This window comes from Triplophysa dalaica, chromosome 12 (genome assembly GCF_015846415.1).
Source record: "Triplophysa dalaica isolate WHDGS20190420 chromosome 12, ASM1584641v1, whole genome shotgun sequence".
Taxonomy (NCBI): Eukaryota; Metazoa; Chordata; class Actinopteri; order Cypriniformes; family Nemacheilidae; genus Triplophysa; species Triplophysa dalaica.
In genome coordinates, this window is record NC_079553.1 from 20,568,641 (window position 1) to 20,591,225 (window position 22,585).

Genomic DNA, 22,585 nt, shown 5'->3' on the forward strand with positions numbered 1-22,585 from the left:
GGTACAGCCCTGACCGGTAACTTTCACGGACGGGGCCTTAGCTCTCTATAGGCGAGAGGCCGTCCAGATCAGTTTACACCGGGTAAGCGCGACTCTTAATCAGAGAAGCGCTACAGAGGCCACCTCCTACCCGTGGGGAGGAATATGGTGGATATAGGTATGGTCTCGTCCTTGGAGGAGAACGCATGGAACGTGCGGACTGAGTAGTTAACCGCGAGGTGGAGGCCCACCTGGGGAAGCTCATGGGTTACCAGGAGTGGGAACCATTCTCATGAGGATACATCAGACGGAACAGCCCACGGAGGGGGTGTTACAGACGTCCGGTAGCACTAGGTCCGGTTAGAGCTATCTGTGATAGCTCACATGGTATCCCGGCCTAAGGGGGAAGGCTGCTCTGCCCAGCCAGCCCCCAGGGGGTGCTTGTTTGGTGATGGATGGAATGCCTATTCTTAACCAGTGTCTGGGTAAGAAGGGAGGCTGGTGAGGTACCAGTTTCTTAGCGATGTGTTCGGGTAAGAAGAAAAGGTAAATAGCACACTGACCCAACCTGTTAGAGGGTGGAAAGGTGCTTTCGCAGGCATACGCCCCCCCGGATACCAGTCCTACATGTCGCCACGCAGGACGTGGGCTGACACCGGGTTTACGCGAAGGTTGTTAACCCTTGCGAAGGTGTTTGGGCATAGCCCAACCCGCAGCTCTACAGATGTCTGCTAGAGAGGCGCTTCTGCCAGTGTCCAGGAGGTGGCTAAACTCCGTGTGGAGTGAGCCCTCACTGCCAATGGGCATGGGAGATTCTGAGATCGGAATGCCGTCGTAACGGCGTCCACGACCCAGTGCGCCAGCCTCTGTTTGGAGACAGCCTTCCCCTTCTGCTGTCCTCCAACAGACACGGAGCTGGTCAGAGCTTCAGAGCTCTGCGTGCGGTCCAGTACGTACTGGACACAACACTAATCGGGTTGGGTCTTCCTCCCCTATGGGGAGCGCCTGCAAGTTCACCACTTGGCCCCGGAGGGAGTAGTGGGAACTTCTTGGGCACGCATCCGGGCCTGGGTCTCAAGATAACGTGAGAGTTTCCAGGGCCGAGTTTAAGGCAATCCAGGGACACGGAGGATGCTCGGTGGTTCCCTACCCTCTTGAAGGAAGTGAGCGCCGTCAGGAGGGCCGTCTTACTCTATGAGGAAGATCGGAACCTCCGAGGGGCTCTTTGGGGGGCCCTGAGGCTCCCCAGGACCACTTAGGGTCCCAAGAGGGTATGGAGCGAAGATGAGGCGGATTCCGCCCTCTCGCTGCTTAGGAACCTGGTGACCAGGTCGTGTTGCCCTAGAAACTTTCCACCGACTGAGTCGTGATGAGTGGCAATAGCGACTACATACACTTTCAGTGTGGAAGGGAGAAGTTAGTCTCCAGTCTCGTGAGGAGGGGAACACAATCCTGATCAAGCACCTCAGTGGGTCTTTCTCGTTGAGAAAGACACCAGGACGAGAAGAGGCACCGTCTAGAGGCGTGTAACCGCCTAGTAGATGAGGCCCTAGCCTGGGTGATGGTCTCAGCCGTATAGGGGGAGTAGCCATCTTAGGATCTTCTCGTCCCGTCTAGAGACCAGACATGGGTGTTCCAGAGGTCTGATCTGGGATGCCAGAACGTGTCCTTCCCCTGAGAGAGCAGGTCCTCTGTCAGGGGAATGGTTCAGGGGGAGTCGCTGTCCAGAGCATCGGCTCTGAGGCCAAGTGCGGTTAGACCGGTGTGGTGTAACCAATAACACTTGGTGCTCCTGCTCCCTGACCTTGCACAGAGTCTGTACAAGAAGGCTCCTGGGGGGGGGGAGGTGTGCTTCCGCCCATCCCGCGGCCAGCTGTGCGCAAGGATATCCGTGCCGAGGGCAGGGACTATCAAGCGGGCAAATGGTGGTGTTACGGGAGGTGAACAGGTTTTACCTGGGCCTACCCGAACAGCCTCCAAATGAGCTGGACTGCACGGGGGTGGAGTCGCCACTCTCCACGAGGCATAAACTGGCGAGAAAGCACGTCGGCTGTCTAGTTCAGTTTGCCCGGGGTGTGTGGCCTGCAGGGAACGAGTCACCTGTTGACTCCACCGGAGGAGGCGTCGAGCAAGTTGTGTTTAGCTGCTGTGTGCGAACGCCACCCTGACGATCTGTATTCGCTACAGCTATAGTGCTGTCCTCGGAACAGCACGTGCATGTCTCGCACGAGAGGCCGTAGCCTGCTCAGTGCAAGTAGCATAGCCCACAACTCTTGGCAATTGATATGCCAGCGCAGGCGGGGGTTCGTCCAACACCCCACCTGCGTGCCCGTTGCACACTACACCGCACCCCTGCAGGGAGACTTCAGTCGTCACCACGACCTGCCTCATAACCTGCTCAAAGGGACCTGAGTCCGTCGAAAAAGTCATAAAGACTAGGGGTTATGGTGCGTCGGCAGCAGGGCGGCATCACCATGCGCCTGCTGCCGGTGTGCCACGCTCTCCTCGGAACTCGACTCTGAAACCAGTGTTGGAGCGGTGTCATGTGCATCAACTCGAGGGGTATTAAGCCGCGAGGACGCCATGTGTCCCAGGAGCCTCTGAATTGTTTCAGGGGGACCGCTGTCTGCCTAAAATGTTCATTTCAGACAGTTCAACACTGGTTGGGCACAACTGCGGACAGGTGTGCCGACATGGTGACAGAGCTGAGTCCCATACCGAGAAAGAGGATGCTCTGCACTGGGGAGAGCTTGCCCCTCTCTTGGTTGACCTGGAGTCCCAATCGACCTAGGTGCCGGAGCACCAGGTCCCTTTGTGTACATTTATTACTTTTAGAAAAAATCTCTAACACCTCCGGAACCGCCGAGACGCCCAGGGGAAGGTCGCTGCAGGAAGGGACGATCCGCTGTAACACGTCGTAGCACCAGCGTGTAGTTGTAGAGGATTGAATCCTGAGTTGTACTCATGAGCGATGGCTCTGAAGAACAAAAGGTAAGTGAATGCTGCACGCCGGCCTCCTTTTATACCGGATTTCCGGGGGCGGAGCCCGGCATGCAAATTGCATTCGCCAAATTTCATTGGCCTTTTCTATAGTAGTCAGAGTTGATTGGTTCTCAAGGGCGAACCCCATCTGTCGTTCTCGACACAACGTCGAGAGACCGACAGAAAGGGAACTGATGTTTTAAATGTTTCAAAAATTAAATCATAAAATGTATGTCCTATCATAACATCAAAGCTGAAGGTTTTTTGCTGTGATATTAGGGGTCAGATATGAGTCAGAACTGTTATAATTTGTCTGGTTTCTATGTGGCATTGCAGCTTTACACCGAATGTTTCAATAGAAAAGCTCATTTGGAAACATTTCTCCTTCTGAGCAAGACTGTGTCAAGGAAAAAAATGTCTATGATCCCTGTTTTTATTAGGAACAAGGTGCTTTATAATAGTATAAACACTAAGGTGCTTTATAATTGGCTCTCTTTTGCCATAGCTTTGGTAGTTCCGTGTTAGCACCTTTCAAAATAGAGAAATAAAGGTTTGAAATGTTGCTTAACTCTGATTTAAAACACAGTTTATTTCCAGCGTTTGAATACCTCAGGATGTTGCGGCAGCCATCTGTAAGCTATTGAACCTCAAAGTGTTTTCCACGAAATACAGCAAAAATGTCGTCATCATCCTGCAATATATAACACAAGAAATAAAGAATGCTTGTCATGAGTTTGCGTAAAAAGCCTTTAGAAAACTTCAACCGGAGCTGGTCTCGCTCCAAAAGTATAATCTCTTGTGGGGCGCTTGCCAAATCCCTGCACTGCCGGTAGATTCTCACTAGTGTTCTGTCAGCGTCTGTGGTGGATGTTTTTAAAAAGTAAGATTGATTTTGAATCCGGTAATTAGCCTCCGGGAAACAGTATCGTCCCTGTCTCATCTCTCAGCTCGTGTGCTGTGTCCAGAACATTTTCCTTCTCTGTGGGAGCTCTTTACGTTGGTAATTCAACGGAGGAGTGTAAACATCTTGCTAATGGTGATCCTGTCCTCCAGCTGCTCGGGGAAGACAATTTTAGCGATTGCTGGAGAGACACTCGTATAAATTAGACCGGCTAAAGACAGCCATTAAACCTGATCTCTACTCTCATAAATTCTCCTCCTTGGCACAAGCGTGTCCTTCTGTCTGTGTGTCCTCGTCCGCTGCTGAATCTACAAGGTCAATGCACTAATATATCATTTGAGAATGTTTAATTAGATCAGTTATATAATAAACTGATGATTTGTTATTCAAATTATTCACAGTTAATGACATCCTTGCTTATAGACAGTTTCATCGGATGCACGCGCCTGGCTCGAAGTTTAGTTCCAGTATGTGTTTGTTGATCAGTCTGGCTAGTGGCTTATAATAAAAGTATTTTTATTTTATTGATATTTTATTAATATTGATTTATAACCATATTTTATACAATAAACAATTTGTTGAATTGCATTCTATATTCATTTTTGAAATAAACTATTTGTTGAATAGGTCATATAACGTTTATAACATTTAAAGTCCCAGTGAAATTAAAATTTACAATGCCGATTTTTTCATGAGATATTGCAGCGTTTATTGTAAATAGTTTATCAACGTGGGTCATTCTCTTTTTAAAATTTGTGTGCGCTCATAATCTTCAGTCTGAATATGCACTTCCTTCCAGAACTCACAATCCATTTTAAATGTTAGACAGCTTGGGCGGAGCATCCGTGTACTCCTCCCCTTCAAATGTCAGTCTGCTACCAGTTCTATTTCAAAATACAACGGCTGTTTTTATATATCCAATCAAATCGCAGAGAAAGACGAAATCCACACTGTTTCTCATTTGAAATCCCATTTCACTCAGAAATGCGTCAAAATACGGAAGTAAAAACGATCGCAACTTCCGGTTCACGGGTACTTTAAGTTTACCCAAGTAACGGTTCTTCTGCTTTAACCCAAAATAATACTGGCTAGACATACTTTTAACTTGCTAGTTAATGTAATTTACTTGTCATTTCTTTAGCTTGTTATCAAAAATAATCTACAGGGAGTCTATTCTTCGCAGATGTGTACCGGATGTTAATTTTGGGCCACAAAAGTGCGTGTGCGCATTAACGTATGTTTATGTTGTAATCTTATCTGTTTCTATTTTGTTTTATTCTGAAGGACTATATCATAAATGTGAAAGCAATGATACATACTTAACAAATGTGACCCTGACGACAATACCAGTCTATGGGTTAATGTTTCGAAAATTGTGATTTTTTAATAATCTGATAGCAGATTTAGCTTTCTATTGATGAATGGTTTGTTAGGATTGGACAGTATCTGGCGGAGATACATCCGTTTAAAACTGGAATCTGAGTTTGGAAATAAATCTTAATATTGAGAAAATTGCCTTGAAGTTGATCCAAGTGGGTGATGTCAAGGTCTAACCTGAACTATAATAATAGTCTGATATATTTTGCCAGAGTTGGTCACAGTTTTTTGACCTCACCTAATTCTATGTTTTTGCATCTTAACAGATAAACTATCACCAGTTCTCCAAAGAAAAACCGAGCATCTTTTCAAAAAATGACACTGTCACGTAACCACCCTCATTCAGAATCTCTAAAATGACGTCTATAAAATAAAAACGTGGAATAATGTTCTCCGGCATCTGCTGCGAGCTATCTAACGCCTTCGTCCCGCCGTCACCTGCCTCTGCTGTAGGCCTCATAGTGTGCCAGACTGATTCCATCATTCTCTGATTAAAATTGATCTGGTAGTTGTTTTTTTCAAGCAGACTTGACATCTGCTCTTCTCTGACTGTCTTCAACACGGAGAGAGAGAATGCAATATTGCTTCACAAATGGTCAGGCATCTGACACAGATCGATGTAAATATTGTATCGCTGTTTGATACAAGGAAAGCTTGGAGAGTCCCTGTGTTTGATGGAAATATTTATTGGGTGTTTGTGGTTTGCTGCGCAGGCATATATTTATTTTTCTAGCGAATAACCCCATGATTAAGCCAAATCCAAGCTGATGCTCTTCTCTTCTGGCTCGCTGTGAGAGATCAAGAGAACTCTTTGAGGAAGTCGCCCTCGATGCCAAATGGTGCCACATGCAGATGCGCTGACAACGTTTGCACATTTGTGCCTGTCGGTGTAATTGTGTGCTAATAATTTAGAATGGCACCGTTTCAAAATAGCAGTCATGTGGAATACAGACATGTTGTGAAGTGCATTAGAAACATGTCGGGGAATCTAACAACAACACAACCGGATCAGATTTAATTTCATAACATTTACAAAAATATAAAATGGCACTTTGCTTAAAGATAAAATAAGGATACTAAGACCATTTAGATTATTTTTTTATGGGATTGTTTTTATGACAGCATGTCATGGTTTGTAAGAATCTTTCAGTCTAAATTGGTGGAAATAGAGAGCCCCTGAGGGACTGTATATTGAATAAAATGTTTAATATGCATTTTGTTGCATCAATATAAATATATAAGCTCATTTTTAAAATGAAGATGATTTATTTGTGTTCAAACCATCAACTAATCATTTGTTCAAGCATATCAAAATCATTAAGCAAATGTTATCAAAGGGATATTTTCATCATTTATGACTTTCTTTTTTTCTACAGAACACAAAAGAACATATTTTGAAGATTGTTGTTAACTGGACCTCATTCACTTGCATTAGTTTTGTGTCCATACAATTGAAGTGAATGGGGGCCAGCGCCGTTCGATAACCAACTTTCTTTAAAATATCTTCTTTTGTGTTTTGCGGAAGAAAAGGTCATACAGGTTTGAAATGACAAGAGGGTGATCAAATATTAATTTTAGGTTAACTATCACTTTAATGCAAGTGTTTTATTGATAGACAATGTGCATTACCAATATAGTTGTGGCTAGTGTTTCCGCTCCTCGTTTTGTCTAACATTATTTAAAGGTGCTTTTTGTGAGGAGATCCTGTGTTAAAATTACAGTTTCTTGTGATGTTGTGTGGTGTTGTAATATTGATACTGTGTTTTGCTTCAGGAAAAGAGGTGGAAAGGGAGCTGTGTGGTGATGCCGTCTATCCTGCACCTGCGCCCTGTACAGTCCCGTGTCCTAAAGACTGCGCTCTCAGCATCTGGACCCAGTGGTCCACCTGTTCCCAGACCTGCTCCAGCAAAACCACAGAGGGCAAACAGATGAGAACTCGTGCCATACTGGCTTACAATGCAGGAGAAGGTAAACAAACATCAAACGGGTACTAGCATGTTTCATTTAATGTGTTTCTCTTTACTGAAATGTTGTCGTGTTGGCACCTCAGGTTTCTTATGGGGTTTGATTAAAACGCTTTGTTCAGCTGAACTTAAATCAAATCCATCATTTTACTTTTTTACGCATTAATTCAAACTCTAGTAATCCGTGTCCATTTTGTTTTCATGAAACATGTATTAGTAGATGCTATTTTATTGTTGTTTCATTTTGAGGTATGAAGCTTTTCTTCCTTTTCCTGATGACTTTTTAGTGCTCTTTTGTACTTTTTTTGTACTTGGGACAGTTCACCCAAAAATAAACATTTGTTTTCACAAATCTATATAAATCTAATTTTCTTGTGATGAACACAGAGAAAGATATTTGGAAGAATGTTTATAACCAAATGGTTCTTGCCCACCATTGACTAAAATACAAGGAATTTTCTCTGTAAATGTCTTTGTTCTGTTGAACACAGAAGAAGATATTTTGAAGAATGTAGGAAATCAGACAGTTCTTGGGCACATTTGGCTACCATTGTCATTTTTGCAACTATGGAAGTCAATGGTGACCAAGAACTGTTTGGTTACAAGCATTCTTTCAGATATCTTTTATTTGGTCATTAAAACCTCACAACCTTCTTTCAAGGAAATGTATTACAAGTTAGAGCCACATGGTTTGATGTTTTGTGACGTTTTAAGTGTCGTAAATGTCCAAATCCTTTTTGGGCCCAATGTAGCGAGCATTTCAAATCCTTGGAATTGTCTACGGTTTGTTGTGTACAAAATTAGACTCTGACAGAAAACTGTCAAAGTAAAACGTTTGCTGATGGATGATTTGCTCACGGCCACAATGATTTTCTGTGAAATCATCATGAGTGTTTCAGGTCTCCGAAATACACTTCTGTTCCAACAAGGTTTGCAAAGGTGATCTTTTAAAAATCTAGTATGTTACCTGATTGGATAGTGAAAAGTGGCCGATACACGCCAGAAGTAAGACAGGTGATTGGACGAAATGGGTTGTTAAAGTGAAAGGACCTTGTGATGTCATCTGAAAAGCAAGATGATATTTTTGCAATTTTTGATAAAATTGAGATTTCTGTCATAACCCTCTCAATAGAGTCTGTACTTTAGCCGTTTCCTTCTTTCTTCACAGTGACATCAATGGTAGTGGCGTGGATAACAGTTATGGAGGGTAACGTGTGAAACCTCTCACCTCTCACGCTTTTTACACCCTTTAGAGTAGTTTTCTCTAGAAGGCCTTTTGGGTTTTTTTTACATGCTGTGAGTTATGTCATCTAAACGTCTCTAGTTCTAGTGTAGTATTTGGTGAAATCTTCGCAATCTAGCCACTGGTGTGTAAAGATGGATGCAAAGACGCCCGTAACATTTGCTTCATCTTAAGGTCTTACGAGGGTCCCCAAGTTTCCAGAGCTCTACGGTACATCTCATTTTATTTCCATCTGTTGTGTGCCGTGCGTAGATTTAGAATAAATAGATTGTGTTTGTGTAGGTTTAACAGATTTCCTTGTATTTAAAACGTTGAATATACAAGTTGCATCCCCAAAGAAGATACAAAATAAAACAATAACTTCAGAAGTAGAAGACCTCTAATAGGCAGATATTTTCATCTGACCGTGACTAGTTGTCTCCTCAATCCGTCTCTGCTTGACTTCTGATGTTACAGAGGCCAAATGCAGCCATTTGTAAGGCGAGACCTTATGCATAATGTATATCCATCACTGTCGATTTGTGAGTAAGTCAGGAGAGTAATGAAATTCATAATGTAAACTTCACTAGGTTCAGCATAGCCAGGGTTCCAATTGAGGGGGGACTTGGGCAGTCCCGGAGCCCTCATAAGCCTTAAGGGACCCCTCATAAGGTCTAAAATTATGAAGTTGGGGGTCACCTGGTTTTTCATTAAAACTAGACTTCTAAAAACCCCCAAAATTTTTTGTCAAATTATCACGCTAAAACAAAACAATGTTGTCCGTTATTTGTCCAAATTTCATAAGAAGCCAATTAAAAAGCCCAAGAATATTTTTTTTCCTTCAGAAAACTTTTGCCTACCCCAGAGATTTGTGCTCCGTTCTGCAAACATTAACTCCACATGGAATATTTTCATATACTTGATCTACATTATCAAGCAATGAATTAGGTTTAAAACGCTTATATGCTTCTGACTGGCTGGTTTGGCAGCATTGTACAAACAGCCACGATTGATTTTTTACGTGTCCTCTCCCTCACTCGGTCTAATGAATTGTTGTAGTATTATAAAAAAAAGGAACAGCACTCCATTACAGTAATATAAAGAACAAGAATAAAAGGACAAGAAAACAAATAAATAAAAGAAAGGAAAATCTGAATTGGTAAGAAAAGTTTCATCATCAATTTTGAAAAAATTGTTAATCTTATTATAAATTACAATAAATTTAAGAGATTTTGGAAACAGCTTAATCTCAGCAAAACAGACTAAGAAGGCTAAGAAATTTGTTTTTGAGATTAAAAAACGTACAATTAAGAATAGAAAAATAAAAGTAAGATTGATTCTGTTTTAAGGGCTGGTTAGAGGTTCCCCAAAGAGATTTGACACTATTTAAACACTGAGCGTAGCCTTTCGATTTGCACTGCGCTGGCCGGAGCAAAGTAGGCGGAGTTTATCAAAACAGTTCTATACATTTCTATCGCAACTGCGCTTTATTTCAATGTAGTGGAGGAGGCTAGAGGAGGGAAAAAACGACATGCTGCAGCTGCCCGTGTCCATTTCACACGCATATTGTCTACCTACAACAAGCTACCTGGCAAAAAACCCACCTGACATGCCAAGTTGAATGGAGATATGTCTCCATGTTACTGTGTTCCTCCCGATGTCCATATTCAATGCAAACTTGTATTGTTCATCTCCGAAAATTCATCCATTTTGTTTTCCGCGCTTGGACGCCCGGCTTCCATTGGCCGCGTGGGTAATTGTCACAGAGTGCAGCGGCAAAAGTTGAACTATTTTGAACATTGACCACGGCGTGTGCGAAAGCCATTGAAATGAATTAGTTTCATAACGCATTCCGCGTCCTATGTGAAAGCCGCTTCGAACTGCCTTCTGCATTTCACTATTTCGTCTGACTGGAATGTAGAAATTTCATTTTATGATTTTTTTCCTGTTTGAAGAATTGCCTGTGTATCTTTGGCAGGACTGATGTTGAATTGTAGTGCTTAAGAAATCACGGCTTAAAGGAACAGTTCACCCCAATATGTAAATTCTTATTGTATTTACTCACCCTCAAGTTGTTCCAAATCTTATCATTTTCTTTGTTCTGATATTTGGACGGATGCTAAGAAGTTGCAACCATACAGTTCTTTGCCACCATAGTAGGGAAAATTGCTTTATAAATATCTTTGTTCTGTTGAACACAAAAGACGATATTTTGAAGAATGTAGGAAAGCAAACAGTTCAGGGGCACTTTTGACTACCATTGTCATTTTTCCTACTATATTAGTCAATAGAGTTTGTGGCTTTGGGAAATTCAAGGTCCCATTCACATGTTGTTGGTTGCGGGGTTCCACAGGGATCAATTCTTAGACCTATTTTATTCATCCTCTATATGTTCCCCCTTTGCAAAATCATCAGTCATTTCGGAATATCTTTCCATTGTTACGCAGATGATACGCAAATTTACATGAAAATGGATACTCACTCAGCATCAACAACAACCCAACCCTACTCACCGCCTGTCTGGAGGAGATTAGCATGTGGAAGAATCATAACTTTCTCCAGTTGAACAGTTCTATAAGAGAAGCCATCCTCATTGATTCCCCTCATCAGACCAAAAAATCCATGAAAAAAACAAGGATTTTCCCCTATCTCCATTAATTACTAATCTCGGCATCCGGTTTGACCATGATCTCACCTCTGAGGCTCACATCAAACATCTCTGCAAAACTTAATTTTACCACCTCAGGAATATTGCCAGACTCCGTCCCACACGCTCTCTACGTGACATCAAAAAACTCATCCATGCCTTTGTCTCCTCCAGACTGGATTATTGTGATGCTCTTCTCATCGGGATCCCTGGCAAGAGTATACAGAACTCCAGCACATGCAGAACAGTGCTGCCAGGATCCTGATGAGAGTCCGTAAACATGAACATATCACGCCAATTCTTAAATCCTTACACTTCCCATTTCTACGAGTATAAAGATTCCCTTCTCACGCACTAGTGCGTCCATGGGAATGCCCCCACTTACCTTAAAGAACCTCCAACTCACAGGACTCACCATGCTCTTTACGCTACATAAATACCAATCGGCTCCCCCCCCTTGATTAAGACCCGAAACATTGGGGACAGAGCTTTCTGCGCTGCAGCCCCCCGTCTCTGGAATGACCTTCCTTTACATCTGAAGGTCCCACAAGCCATTGATAGTTTTAAGAAGGGTCTTAAAACACACCTTTTTAAAAAGTATTTTAATGTTTAGATTACCTTCATATGTTTAATCTCCAGCTAACTGTTGTTACCTTGTGGTTACGCCTTGCAGCATAACCACAGCATAACCCTTGTAGCACTAGATTTTCTTGGAAAGGTAAATTGTTATTTGCTTTGCAGATAAAATCGTCTTGGTTACGTATGTAACCTCAGTTCCCTGATGGAGGGAACGAGACGTTGTGTCGAGAACGACAGATGGGGTTCGCCCTTGAGAACCAATCAACTCTGACTACTATAGAAAAGGCCAATGAAATTTGGCGAATGCAATTTGCATGCCGGGCTCCGCCCCCGGAAATCCGGTATAAAAGGAGGCCGGCGTGCAGCATTCACTTACCTTTGTTCTGAAGAGCCTGAGACCTCTCAAACTGCAGCAGAATACGATACGTGTTCGTGGCATAAGGGACACAACGTCTCGTTCCCTCCATCAGGGAACTGAGGTTACATACGTAACCAAGACGTTCCCTTTCTGTCGGTCTCTCGACGTTGTGTCGAGAACGACAGATGGGGTTGCCTATGGAAAACGCCACAACGCTGTATCGCGTCACAATCTCTAGCGAAGCGACGGTAACAAGCCTGGGCGTGTCATCTCGAAGCTTTCGTGAGACTGTAACCTTCCAGTGTGGTGGTTAGGGTCCCAAGAGGGTATGGAGCGGAGATGAGGCGGATTCCGCCCTCTCGCTGCTTAGGAACCTGGTGACCAGGTCGTGTTGCCCTAGAAACTTTCCACCGACTGAGTCGTGATGAGTGGCAATAGCGACTACATACACTTTCAGTGTGGAAGGGAGATGTTAGTCTCCAGTCTCGTGAGGAGGGGAACACAATCCTGATCAAGCACCTCAGTGGGTCTTTCTCGTTGAGAAAGACACCAGGACGAGAAGAGGCACCGTCTAGAGGCGTGTAACCGCCTAGTAGATGGGGCCCTAGCCTGGGTGATGGTCTCAGCCGTATAGGGGGAGTAGCCATCTTAGGATCTTCTCGTCCCGTCTAGAGACCAGACATGGGTGTTCCAGAGGTCTGATCTGGGATGCCAGAACGTGTCCTTCCCCTGAGAGAGCAGGTCCTCTGTCAGGGGAATGGTTCAGGGGGAGTCGCTGTCCAGAGCATCGGCTCTGAGGCCAAGTGCGGTTAGACCGGTGTGGTGTAACCAATAACACTTGGTGCTCCTGCTCCCTGACCTTGCACAGAGTCTGTACAAGAAGGCTCCTGGGGGGGGGAAGGTGTGCTTCCGCCCATCCCGCGGCCAGCTGTGCGCAAGGATATCCGTGCCGAGGGCAGGGACTATCAAGCGGGCAAATGGTGGTGTTACGGGAGGTGAACAGGTTTTACCTGGGCCTACCCGAACAGCCTCCAAATGAGCTGGACTGCACGGGGGTGGAGTCGCCACTCTCCACGAGGCATAAACTGGCGAGAAAGCACGTCGGCTGTCTAGTTCAGTTTGCCCGGGGTGTGTGGCCTGCAGGGAACGAGTCACCTGTTGACTCCACCGGAGGAGGCGTCGAGCAAGTTGTGTTTAGCTGCTGTGTGCGAACGCCACCCTGACGATCTGTATTCGCTACAGCTATAGTGCTGTCCTCGGAACAGCACGTGCATGTCTCGCACGAGAGGCCGTAGCCTGCTCAGTGCAAGTAGCATAGCCCACAACTCTTGGCAATTGATATGCCAGCGCAGGCGGGGGTTCGTCCAACACCCCACCTGCGTGCCCGTTGCACACTACACCGCACCCCTGCAGGGAGACTTCAGTCGTCACCACGACCTGCCTCATAACCTGCTCAGAGGGACCTGAGTCCGTCGAAAAAGTCATAAAGACTAGGGGTTATGGTGCGTCGGCAGCAGGGCGGCATCACCATGCGCCTGCTGCCGGTGTGCCACGCTCTCCTCGGAACTCGACTCTGAAACCAGTGTTGGAGCGGTGTCATGTGCATCAACTCGAGGGGTATTAGCCCGCGAGGACGCCATGTGTCCCAGGAGCCTCTGAATTGTTTCAGGGGGACCGCTGTCTGCCTAAAATGTTCATTTCAGACAGTTCAACACTGGTTGGGCACAACTGCGGACAGGTGTGCCGACATGGTGACAGAGTTGAGTTCTATACCGAGAAAGAGGATGCTCTGCACTGGGGAGAGCTTGCCCCTCTCTTGGTTGACCTGGAGTCCCAATCGACCTAGGTGCCGGAGCACCAGGTCCCTTTGTGTACATAACAGATCTCGCGAGTGTGCCAAGATAGGCCAGTCGCTGAGATAGTTTAGTACCCGCTCGCCTTCCTCCTCTCAGGGAGAAAGGGCGGTCAGGGACAGACCGAAAGGGAGGACTCTGTACTGATATGCCCGCCTCTCGCACGCGAACCGTGGGAACGGCCGGTGTCGAGGAGGATCGAGACATGAAAGTAAGCGTCCTTCAGGTCGATTGCCACGAACCAATCCTGACACCTCATAGATGTCAGGACGCGCCTCTGTGTGAGCACCCTGAATGGCAGCTTGTGAAGGTGCTCTGTTCAGGGTACGCAGCCTTTGGGGGCAACCCGCCGTCTTTCTTGGGAACGATGAAGTGCGGGTGGTGACCCACTGAACATCTTGGTTTTGAGGGACGAACTCGATGCCTGTTTTGCCAGAAGGGTGGTGACCTCTACCCGAAGTACGGAGGCGTCCCTGCCTCTGACAGAGGGAGAGATGATGCCCCGAAACTTGGGTGAGTCTCTGGCGAACTGGATCGAGTAACCAAGACGGACCGCCCTCATTAGCCAGCGAGACAGTGTGGGCAGCTCTCGAGCTCCCAGGGACTGTGACAGGGTGACCAAGGGGACGGTCTGCTTCATCATTCCCACGGGGGGTGGTTCGTCGGCTGGCGGAGCTAACCATGTCGCGGGGAGTCCCCGGAGGGAAGGTTTTTGCTCCGCCTGCTTACCTGCCTGGCGGGACAACGGCACGCACTGTCGGTTTGAGAGTGGTGACGGCTGTCGTATGTGTACGACCTCACGCCTCGCCAGGGTGTGAGGTCGGTTCGCCGAGCACAGTCCAGTGGAGTGTGCGATCGGCTGCAAGTAAACCCGGGGAGAACAGAAAACTCAGTGAGTAAGTGGGCGCCAAGCCCTAACAAGGGCCCGGCTTTGGTGACGAGGCAGGAGTCGTCCCGTACCGACCGATCAGAGCCGTGGCTGTGAAGGTTCGGGCCCGATGTTGTTCTCCCTGGGGTCTTCCCGTCAGTGTCCCTTCTCGCGAGGAGGTTGCTGACGGGGTGGAGGTTTCCCCCTCGACCTCTGCTTCCGGGGTGCCGCCTGTGGGGGCACAGGAACCGGAGCCGATGTCGAAAGGGTCCTGGGTTGCAGGGAAGCAGACATCACGTGAGATCTCGGAGGCCTGTAGGCAGCCGAGTCGCGGCATGAAAAAAATGTGGTTAATTGCCACTGTCTGCTTCGCCGTCAAAAAACTGCTGAGCGCAGTCCTCGACGGTGTTACCAACAACCCACCCTGCGAGATGAGTGCATCAAGAAAGCGGACTTCCTTGCTGTCACTCTTCTGCACAAGGTATAGCCGGGGGTGTCTCTCCTGGACCACTACCGTGGACATCGTCCGACCCAGGGCCCGTGCCGCCGCCTTAGTCGCCCGTAGAGCGCTGTCAGCGGTGGCACGGAGATCCTGCATTATACCCGGGTCGGCCTTACCCTCGTGGAGCCCTCTCAACGCCCTGGCCTGGCGGACCTGCAGGATGGCCAAGGCATAGAGAGAGGAGGCAGCCTGGCCCGCAACATCGCAAGCTTTCGACACCAGTGATGCCGAAGTCTTACGTGCTTTGGACGGTAGGAGTGGTCGATCCCCCCCCAGGTGGTAGCCGTCCGCGGCACAGGTGCACCGCAGGCGGACGTTCCACCCGGGGGATCTCGACGCAGTCCTTGGCTGCCTCACCATCGAGGGAAGTAAGGGAGCCGGAGCTGGTTTCACTGGAACGGTCCGTGAGTGGAGCGTTCCAAGTTTTACACAGCTCCTCATGCACCTCCGGGAAAAACATGGCATCCGGGGTGGGCGCGGTTTGCACCGCGCACCGACCTCGGGAACCACGCATCCCCGGGTTAGCACGGATGACATCACTTCTGCTTCCTCCTGAACTCGACCGCTGGGGGTGGAGTTTGGATTCGGCAGAGTCGGATGCCAGTCTCCCTCCGATGCTGCGAGCGACATCTCATCTACGTCACACATCGTTTCCGAGTGTGTGCGTGAGGATCCGGACGGTATGCCACCGCCGGTTGGGGAACGTTCAGAAGAGCGAATCTGGGTGCGATCGGCCCGTGAGCACTTGGCTGGCGGGTTTACGTTCGCAGAGTTCCCCGTATCACTAACGCTGCTAACGTGGGTGGTCATCGGGGCCGTAGCCACAGATGTCACAGCCCGGGTAGCAGACGAAATGGTGGCTGGTTCCCGTAGGAAGACAGCCACCCGTGACCGCAACTTCTGAATGACAATCTGCCCGCAGTGCAGGCAGATGTGTCAACGAACGCTGCTTCAGTGTGCTGGACGCCCAGACACCTAATGCAGCGATCGTGTCCATCCCCCTCCTCGATGAGGGTGCCGCACCCAAGAGAACAGCGGGACATGCCGCGCTGGAGAATGCTCAGTCAGTCCTGAAAAGGACTTTTAGAAAAAATCTCTAACACCTCCGGAACCGCCGAGACGCCCAGGGGAAGGTCGCTGCAGGAAGGGACGATCCGCTGTAACACGTCGTAGCACCAGCGTGTAGTTGTAGAGGATTGAATCCTGAGTTGTACTCATGAGCGATGGCTCTGAAGAACAAAAGGTAAGTGAATGCTGCACGCCGGCCTCCTTTTATACCGGATTTCCGGGGGCGGAGCCCGGCATGCAAATTGCATTCGCCAAATTTCATTGGCCTTTTCTATAGTAGTCAGAGTTGATTGGTTCTCAAGGGCGAACCCCATCTGTCGTTCTCGACACAACGTCGAGAGACCGACAGAAAGGGAAGTATTATTATTATTATTATTAATGGTGGCCAAGAACTGTTTTGTTACTAGCATTCTTCCAAATATATGTCTCTGTGTTCATCAGTACAGAGAAATTTATATACAGATTTGCAACCACTCAAGAGTGAGTTAGTGATGACAGAATTTAAATATTTGGGTGTCCCTTTAAATCTGCTAACCCAAGGTTTCCCTTTAATAATAGAAGCCTAATAATAAGGTGAAATAAATGTATTACTGTGGATGTATGTGCAAGCTTCTCTCAGCATGAGAATGCTTTGATTCACAGGTGCGCCGGGCAGCTCTGTCATCTACAAACCTGTAAAAGTCATCCATTATTTAGTCGCAGGAGCTCCTCTCCACCAGCTGCATTGACTGTATGCCACTCGTGAGGAATTAGGAGGCAATTATGTGGAGTGTTTCAATCAATTTACGACAAGCTTAAGCGGCTGGAGATGTCGCGCTTACGTTGAGATGGCGGGAAATTAACACTTGACCTGTTTCACTCAAAGGGACACACGGAAGGAAAATCAAAGCAAAGAAGACTGCTAATTTCCTCTCGATCGTCAGGGTTCTTGTGCTGTTTGTGTGAAATCATGTGGGTGCCGGTGTCAACCACACATTGATGTGTCCGGCCTCTACAGTTGCTTCAAATGGCAGAAGACCTGCGCTAATGATGCACGCAGTAAAAGTCATTCAGCCAATCAGATCGCATTGGGGTCCAAGGGGAACTGGAACCAGACCTGAGGGGCATTGTTTTGGTATTTGCTGTGTACTCAAGATCACAGCTGATTGGTGCATAATGGTTGTGACGGGCATCTTTGACACATTCTGTATAAAGCATTATCAAACCTGATGCATGTCACTCTACTCCTGCAGGAGGTGCCAGCTGTCCGAACAGCAGCTCCCTGCAAGAGGTGCGTAACTGTAACGAACATCCCTGCGTGGTGTATCACTGGCAGGCAGGTTCATGGGGACAGTGTGTGGAGGACACCAGCACATCCATCCTCAACAACTCCTCTGGTGCGGGCAAAGCCACCTGCGCCATGGGAATGCAGACACGCAAGGTCATTTGTGTGAAAGTCAACGTCGGACAGGTGCCGCCCAAAAAGTAAGTCTTATTTCCCAGTTTTGTAAATGGCTTTTTTAAATGGTAAAATCTTTGTTAATGACATAACATCAATAGCTTCTTTGTTAATGAAACTTTGTGTGGCCCAAACATAACTCTGATAGTGCCTCGCAAAGAATCATGTAAATGAATATTTGACATACAATAAAATATTACTATAACTTAATATTAATAGAAATTACTATTCTATTACTATACTATATAAATTTCACTATTCACTGATACATGTTATTCCAAACCTGAATGATTTTCTTCTGGAAAACTCAAATGAAGACATTGGATATGTTGGCAAGACAACAACATGTACCCCATTGACTTCCACTGTATGGACATAAAAAACAACTGAAACATTTCTCAAAAGAATATCTTTTGTGGTTTACAAAAGGATGGCAGTCATAAAGGCTTTGAATTACTTTTTTATATACACACATTTTAGATACATTTTATTCCACATCATCTGCATTTCAATGCTGTCTTATGCAGTATGTATTTGACTTTTCCTTTGTCAATAATTTGATGCACGTTGAATTACCTTTTGTATGAAATGTGCTATATAAATAATCTGGCCTGGCCTTGCCTAGCCACAAACTCACAAATCACTAAGCAAATCGAACATCTAGGTCAGCTCATCTGAAGTGTTGTTTCCAACAGTAGACATACCTATTAGCAAATGGAAATCGTTAGCATTAGCTTGCGTTTAAAACATATCAACATATGATTACATTAAAAGATATACAGTTAAAAACAACAATACATAATACATAAATGCATAACCTTTGATTCCCTTATTTGTCTTATAGTAACCATTACGGAAAACCTTCTATTCTTCCATTGTAGACACAGAGTAGCGCTGTCACACATGTGCAATACAATGACAGAATGCCGTTACCGTTCCATCCGCAGCTGTTGCTTCAAGTCCCTTATATAAACTGACCTTGTACGTAAATACACTCTGTTAACGCATATGAATTGAGTTCTGTTGAGCGGATGATGGATAATGGTTCTGATGAAGATGGGCTGTGCTTGTGTTTGATTGACAGATGGTAATTGTGCTCACCCCCCTATCATTCCACTGCAGGCAAACCAGACGGCTGAACACAAACACACACACACACACACAGTTACACTCAGGGTAATTAGCTCTGTCATCTTCAGACCCTACTTATTTTCTATTGATGATAATGGCGGTAATTAAGTGCCTTTGATTATTTAATGCAATTTATTCACCACGAGATGAAATTCCTCTTCATACTTACCATAAACAAACCCCCCCAAAAAACATCACTGAGCTGTTATTCCCCAGACACATCTTTTCTGAAAACAACAGCGAGACGTTTCAGGAGTAGACAAATTCAAGCTGTGTAAAACTGAGGTGTAATTTTGCACTTTTCACTTGTTTTATCACAAAAGGATTAGACATGTCAAATGTGTGTTTGTTTCAGGCTAGGAAGGCTGGATGTCGTGTGTAATGTAAGGTTGATGAAGAAGTTCAGAAATTATTTTTGGGGAAAAATACGAAAAAATCTAAATTTGAAGACTTGTGTTTCATTGTAAACCTGTCATCTTGGTTCGAGTAAATCATAAATGTTTCTAGATGTCAACTTCTTACCGGCTCTGGGATGACTGAGAGCTGTCTTTGCAGGCTTTCAGGCCCTGAGACACTTTGTGTCACTCATGGTGTCAGGGTGAGAAGAAAAGTCCTGAAAATACAGACGAGATGTTAAAGCTCAAGGCTTAAGACCTGTGACACTAACTGACAACTGCTGTTACACTTCTCGACAGTTTCTGAGTCTTTTAAGGACTTTTATGCCACTTATAATGTTAAAAATGAAGAGGGTGTAAACACAAGTGTTTCAAACTAAAACTGCTAACTTCATTGTCATTTTTTGTCGTTTATTCGCAGAGGACTAAATGTTTAGGGGCATGAAAATGCAAACTTTGGGTTTTAAAGTGCAAGCTTTTGAAAACAATACCATTAACGTTTCTCTGTAATGCACAAATTTGTGAAAGCTGTGAAGTTTAAAATTCATGGCTCTGTAGATTCAGTGTTTTTAGTCATTTTCGTGGATCTGTGTGAACGGAAAACTTTTTGACAACGTTGTCATCAGTATCCAACCTTTCAGAAACGCATAGACGTTTCTATTTTAGCACAGTTGTCACTGGTTTCTCCTCCTTTTCTTATTTTTGTGAACGATGAATTGAAGTAGATTTGAATTGTTTTCATTTGATGTCTTTTATGATTTCATGGTTTTTATAAATGGTTTTGGAGATTGAGATTCCTGAAGACATGAGCTGTTGATGTACTAGGGCTGTTGATGGCTATCATCTCAAGATCCTAATACAAAATGTGACTTGATAGAAGACAATAAAACTCAATCTAAATTATTCCACATGTTCTTTTGAGGAAAGAAATGCCATTGGGCGGTAAATGATTTTCCTTTTCAAGAATCCAGTTATTGTTCCCACACTTCTTATCCAAACAAGTTTCACTTTACCAGATTATCCTATCAGAAGCGATTAACAAACTATATTTATAACAGCTTCTCAACCCTAATGAACTGCTTTTGTGAAAGAAAATGCGATGCTTTCACATCGGCCCTTATGACATTTAATCCTAATTGAAAAATAATGACAAGTTAGAGAGGGCATTTATTCTGCGTCGTGGTTAAATGTATTAACTTTTTTTAATGATGCTTTTGGGACATTTCCTAACCCTATTCTAGTTTAATCACTTCCGTTTGCTACAGTAACACATTTAGAAATCCCTTTTAGTTTTCATGAGTCATTTCCATCTTGTGTTCCGTCACGTAGCAGAGATTCATTGCTGTATAGCCATTTCTTTGCACCCGTCGTAGCAGGTAAGAACAGCCAAATGAGTCATCCTTTATTTAAATTCTTGAGGAAAATCATCTAAATGAGCCATTGCCTCCCTTGCAGTGTAACTAATGCTCTGTCAGAAATGTACCCAATCTCCAGGAGAGCCCTGCACACCCAAACCGGATTTGTCTCCCTGGCAGGATTTACCGCTTCCGTCGGCATTACGAATAAATCTCTCTTACATAGCCGTTGCTTTATTATATCGCAGCTGCTTTGCAACTTCATGTCTCATGAAACACCGAGCACATGGCAACTCCCTTTCCAGGATGCCAGACCTGGAGGATTTGATCAGAGATCAGATTACCTGATGTCCCTCTGCTGGACCGTCGCATCCCTGTTTATCCTTATCCAGGAGCTGTGCTTAAAATACAGGAGCGGATTAAAGCTAACCCCTGATCACAAACTGTCAGGAGCTGTAGCGGTAATAAAAGAAGAGTATTACACGATGACTGAATGCTGTAGCAGAATGCGGGGTCTTATCTGCCCCGTCTGGCTCCTACATAATGCAGCCGTGGAGCATGGAAAACATGATTGAAAGAGGCATTGTCGTACTACAGATGCAACCGAGTCATGCTCAGCATGGCTTCTGGTGTAATTCATGATGCTATGGCTTTCATCTCTTGTTTCACTCGTTTTGTGATTACTGGCATGTGTTTTAGTTGCCAGTGTTATGTCTAAAGATTTTATTTGTGCAAGCAAGGATGTGTAAGGGAGAATATGTGATGGAGTGTCCTGAACACTTGCGCTAAATAAAACCGACGATGTATCTCATTCAGTATGTTCTTGGGTTCTGGATCGACCTGCGTTGAGTGACTTTTGTAAGCATCCCAGCTGTATTTCAGTGATTCTGTTGTTTCTCTCAGATGTCCAGATGCCCCTCGTCCAGAGACAGTGCGACCCTGTCTGATACCCTGTAAGAAAGACTGTATAGTGACACCCTTCAGTAACTGGACACAGTGCCCAACGTCATGTGAAGCAGGTACCCACCTACCCATCTGTCTATCTGATAGAAGTGTCCGTCTGTTATATCATTCCCCTTATACTGAAATATACTGTCGATCTGTTATACATGTACTTAGTCTGTATATGATACTATTTATCTATTGTTTATCTATATAAAATGTATATAAAGTAGTATAAGGTTTTTCAAATGGGTGGTTTACAAATAAACCATATGTGTCCCATGTTTAGAAAAACAGCTAAATAGAGAGCATAGTACACTGTCTGTCTGTCTGTCTGTTATACATATACTGATGTTAAGTATGCTGTTTATATAGTATGTATATAGTATACTGTATGGTTAAACATAAACTGATCTGTAGTATATGTAAACATCTGTTTGCAATGCCTCTGGGCAGCTGTTAACGTCATTGCATAAACAGCATATTTCCTATCAATAATTAAACATGACATAAACTGTATCATAACTTAAAGCTTAAATTGCGCTAAAAGTCAACCACATGCTGGCAAGCGCCTCATGAGATGCATGCAGTTTAATTCAACATATTAACCCGAGCGTTTGAATCAGCAGGTTCGAATGGGCAGAATAGTAAACAGACTCGCTATCGAGTGATCATCCAGATGCCTGCTAATGGAGGTCAGGAGTGTCCAGACGTCCTTTATGAAGAGAAAGACTGTGGCCCTCCATCTGTCTGTCCAGGTTACAGGTAATAGTCTACTCACACCAACTAACTCTACAATCCACGGTTTTACTCTTCTGTATTGTAATTTGTTGCCCTGCACGGGGATGAATCTTAAAAACATTTCTTGGTACTCCAAATTAAAATGATTACAAGTATTTGAAAGCAGCAGGGTGTAAGAGGTTGTGCTATATTCTGAATGTAGTCACGTCTGAAGGGAATTATTAGGCACGGCTCGCAGCTACGCATCAAAAAATAACAGTCCGCTACGGGTTCTGCACAGTGA

General features: G+C 45.1%; 1 protein-coding gene across 1 annotated transcript in view; it reads left to right on the forward strand.

The window, feature by feature from the left end:
* The window catches only part of LOC130433033 (thrombospondin type-1 domain-containing protein 7A), a 94,796-nt gene that overhangs the window by 50,622 nt on the left and 21,589 nt on the right, over positions 1 to 22,585 (forward strand). Inside the window, exons 8-11 of the mRNA XM_056762681.1 lie at positions 7,013 to 7,207; positions 17,533 to 17,764; positions 21,523 to 21,638; positions 22,191 to 22,326. Of these exons, the coding sequence (XP_056618659.1) occupies positions 7,013 to 7,207; positions 17,533 to 17,764; positions 21,523 to 21,638; positions 22,191 to 22,326 (679 nt within the window). The remainder of the gene's footprint in view (positions 1 to 7,012; positions 7,208 to 17,532; positions 17,765 to 21,522; positions 21,639 to 22,190; positions 22,327 to 22,585) is intronic.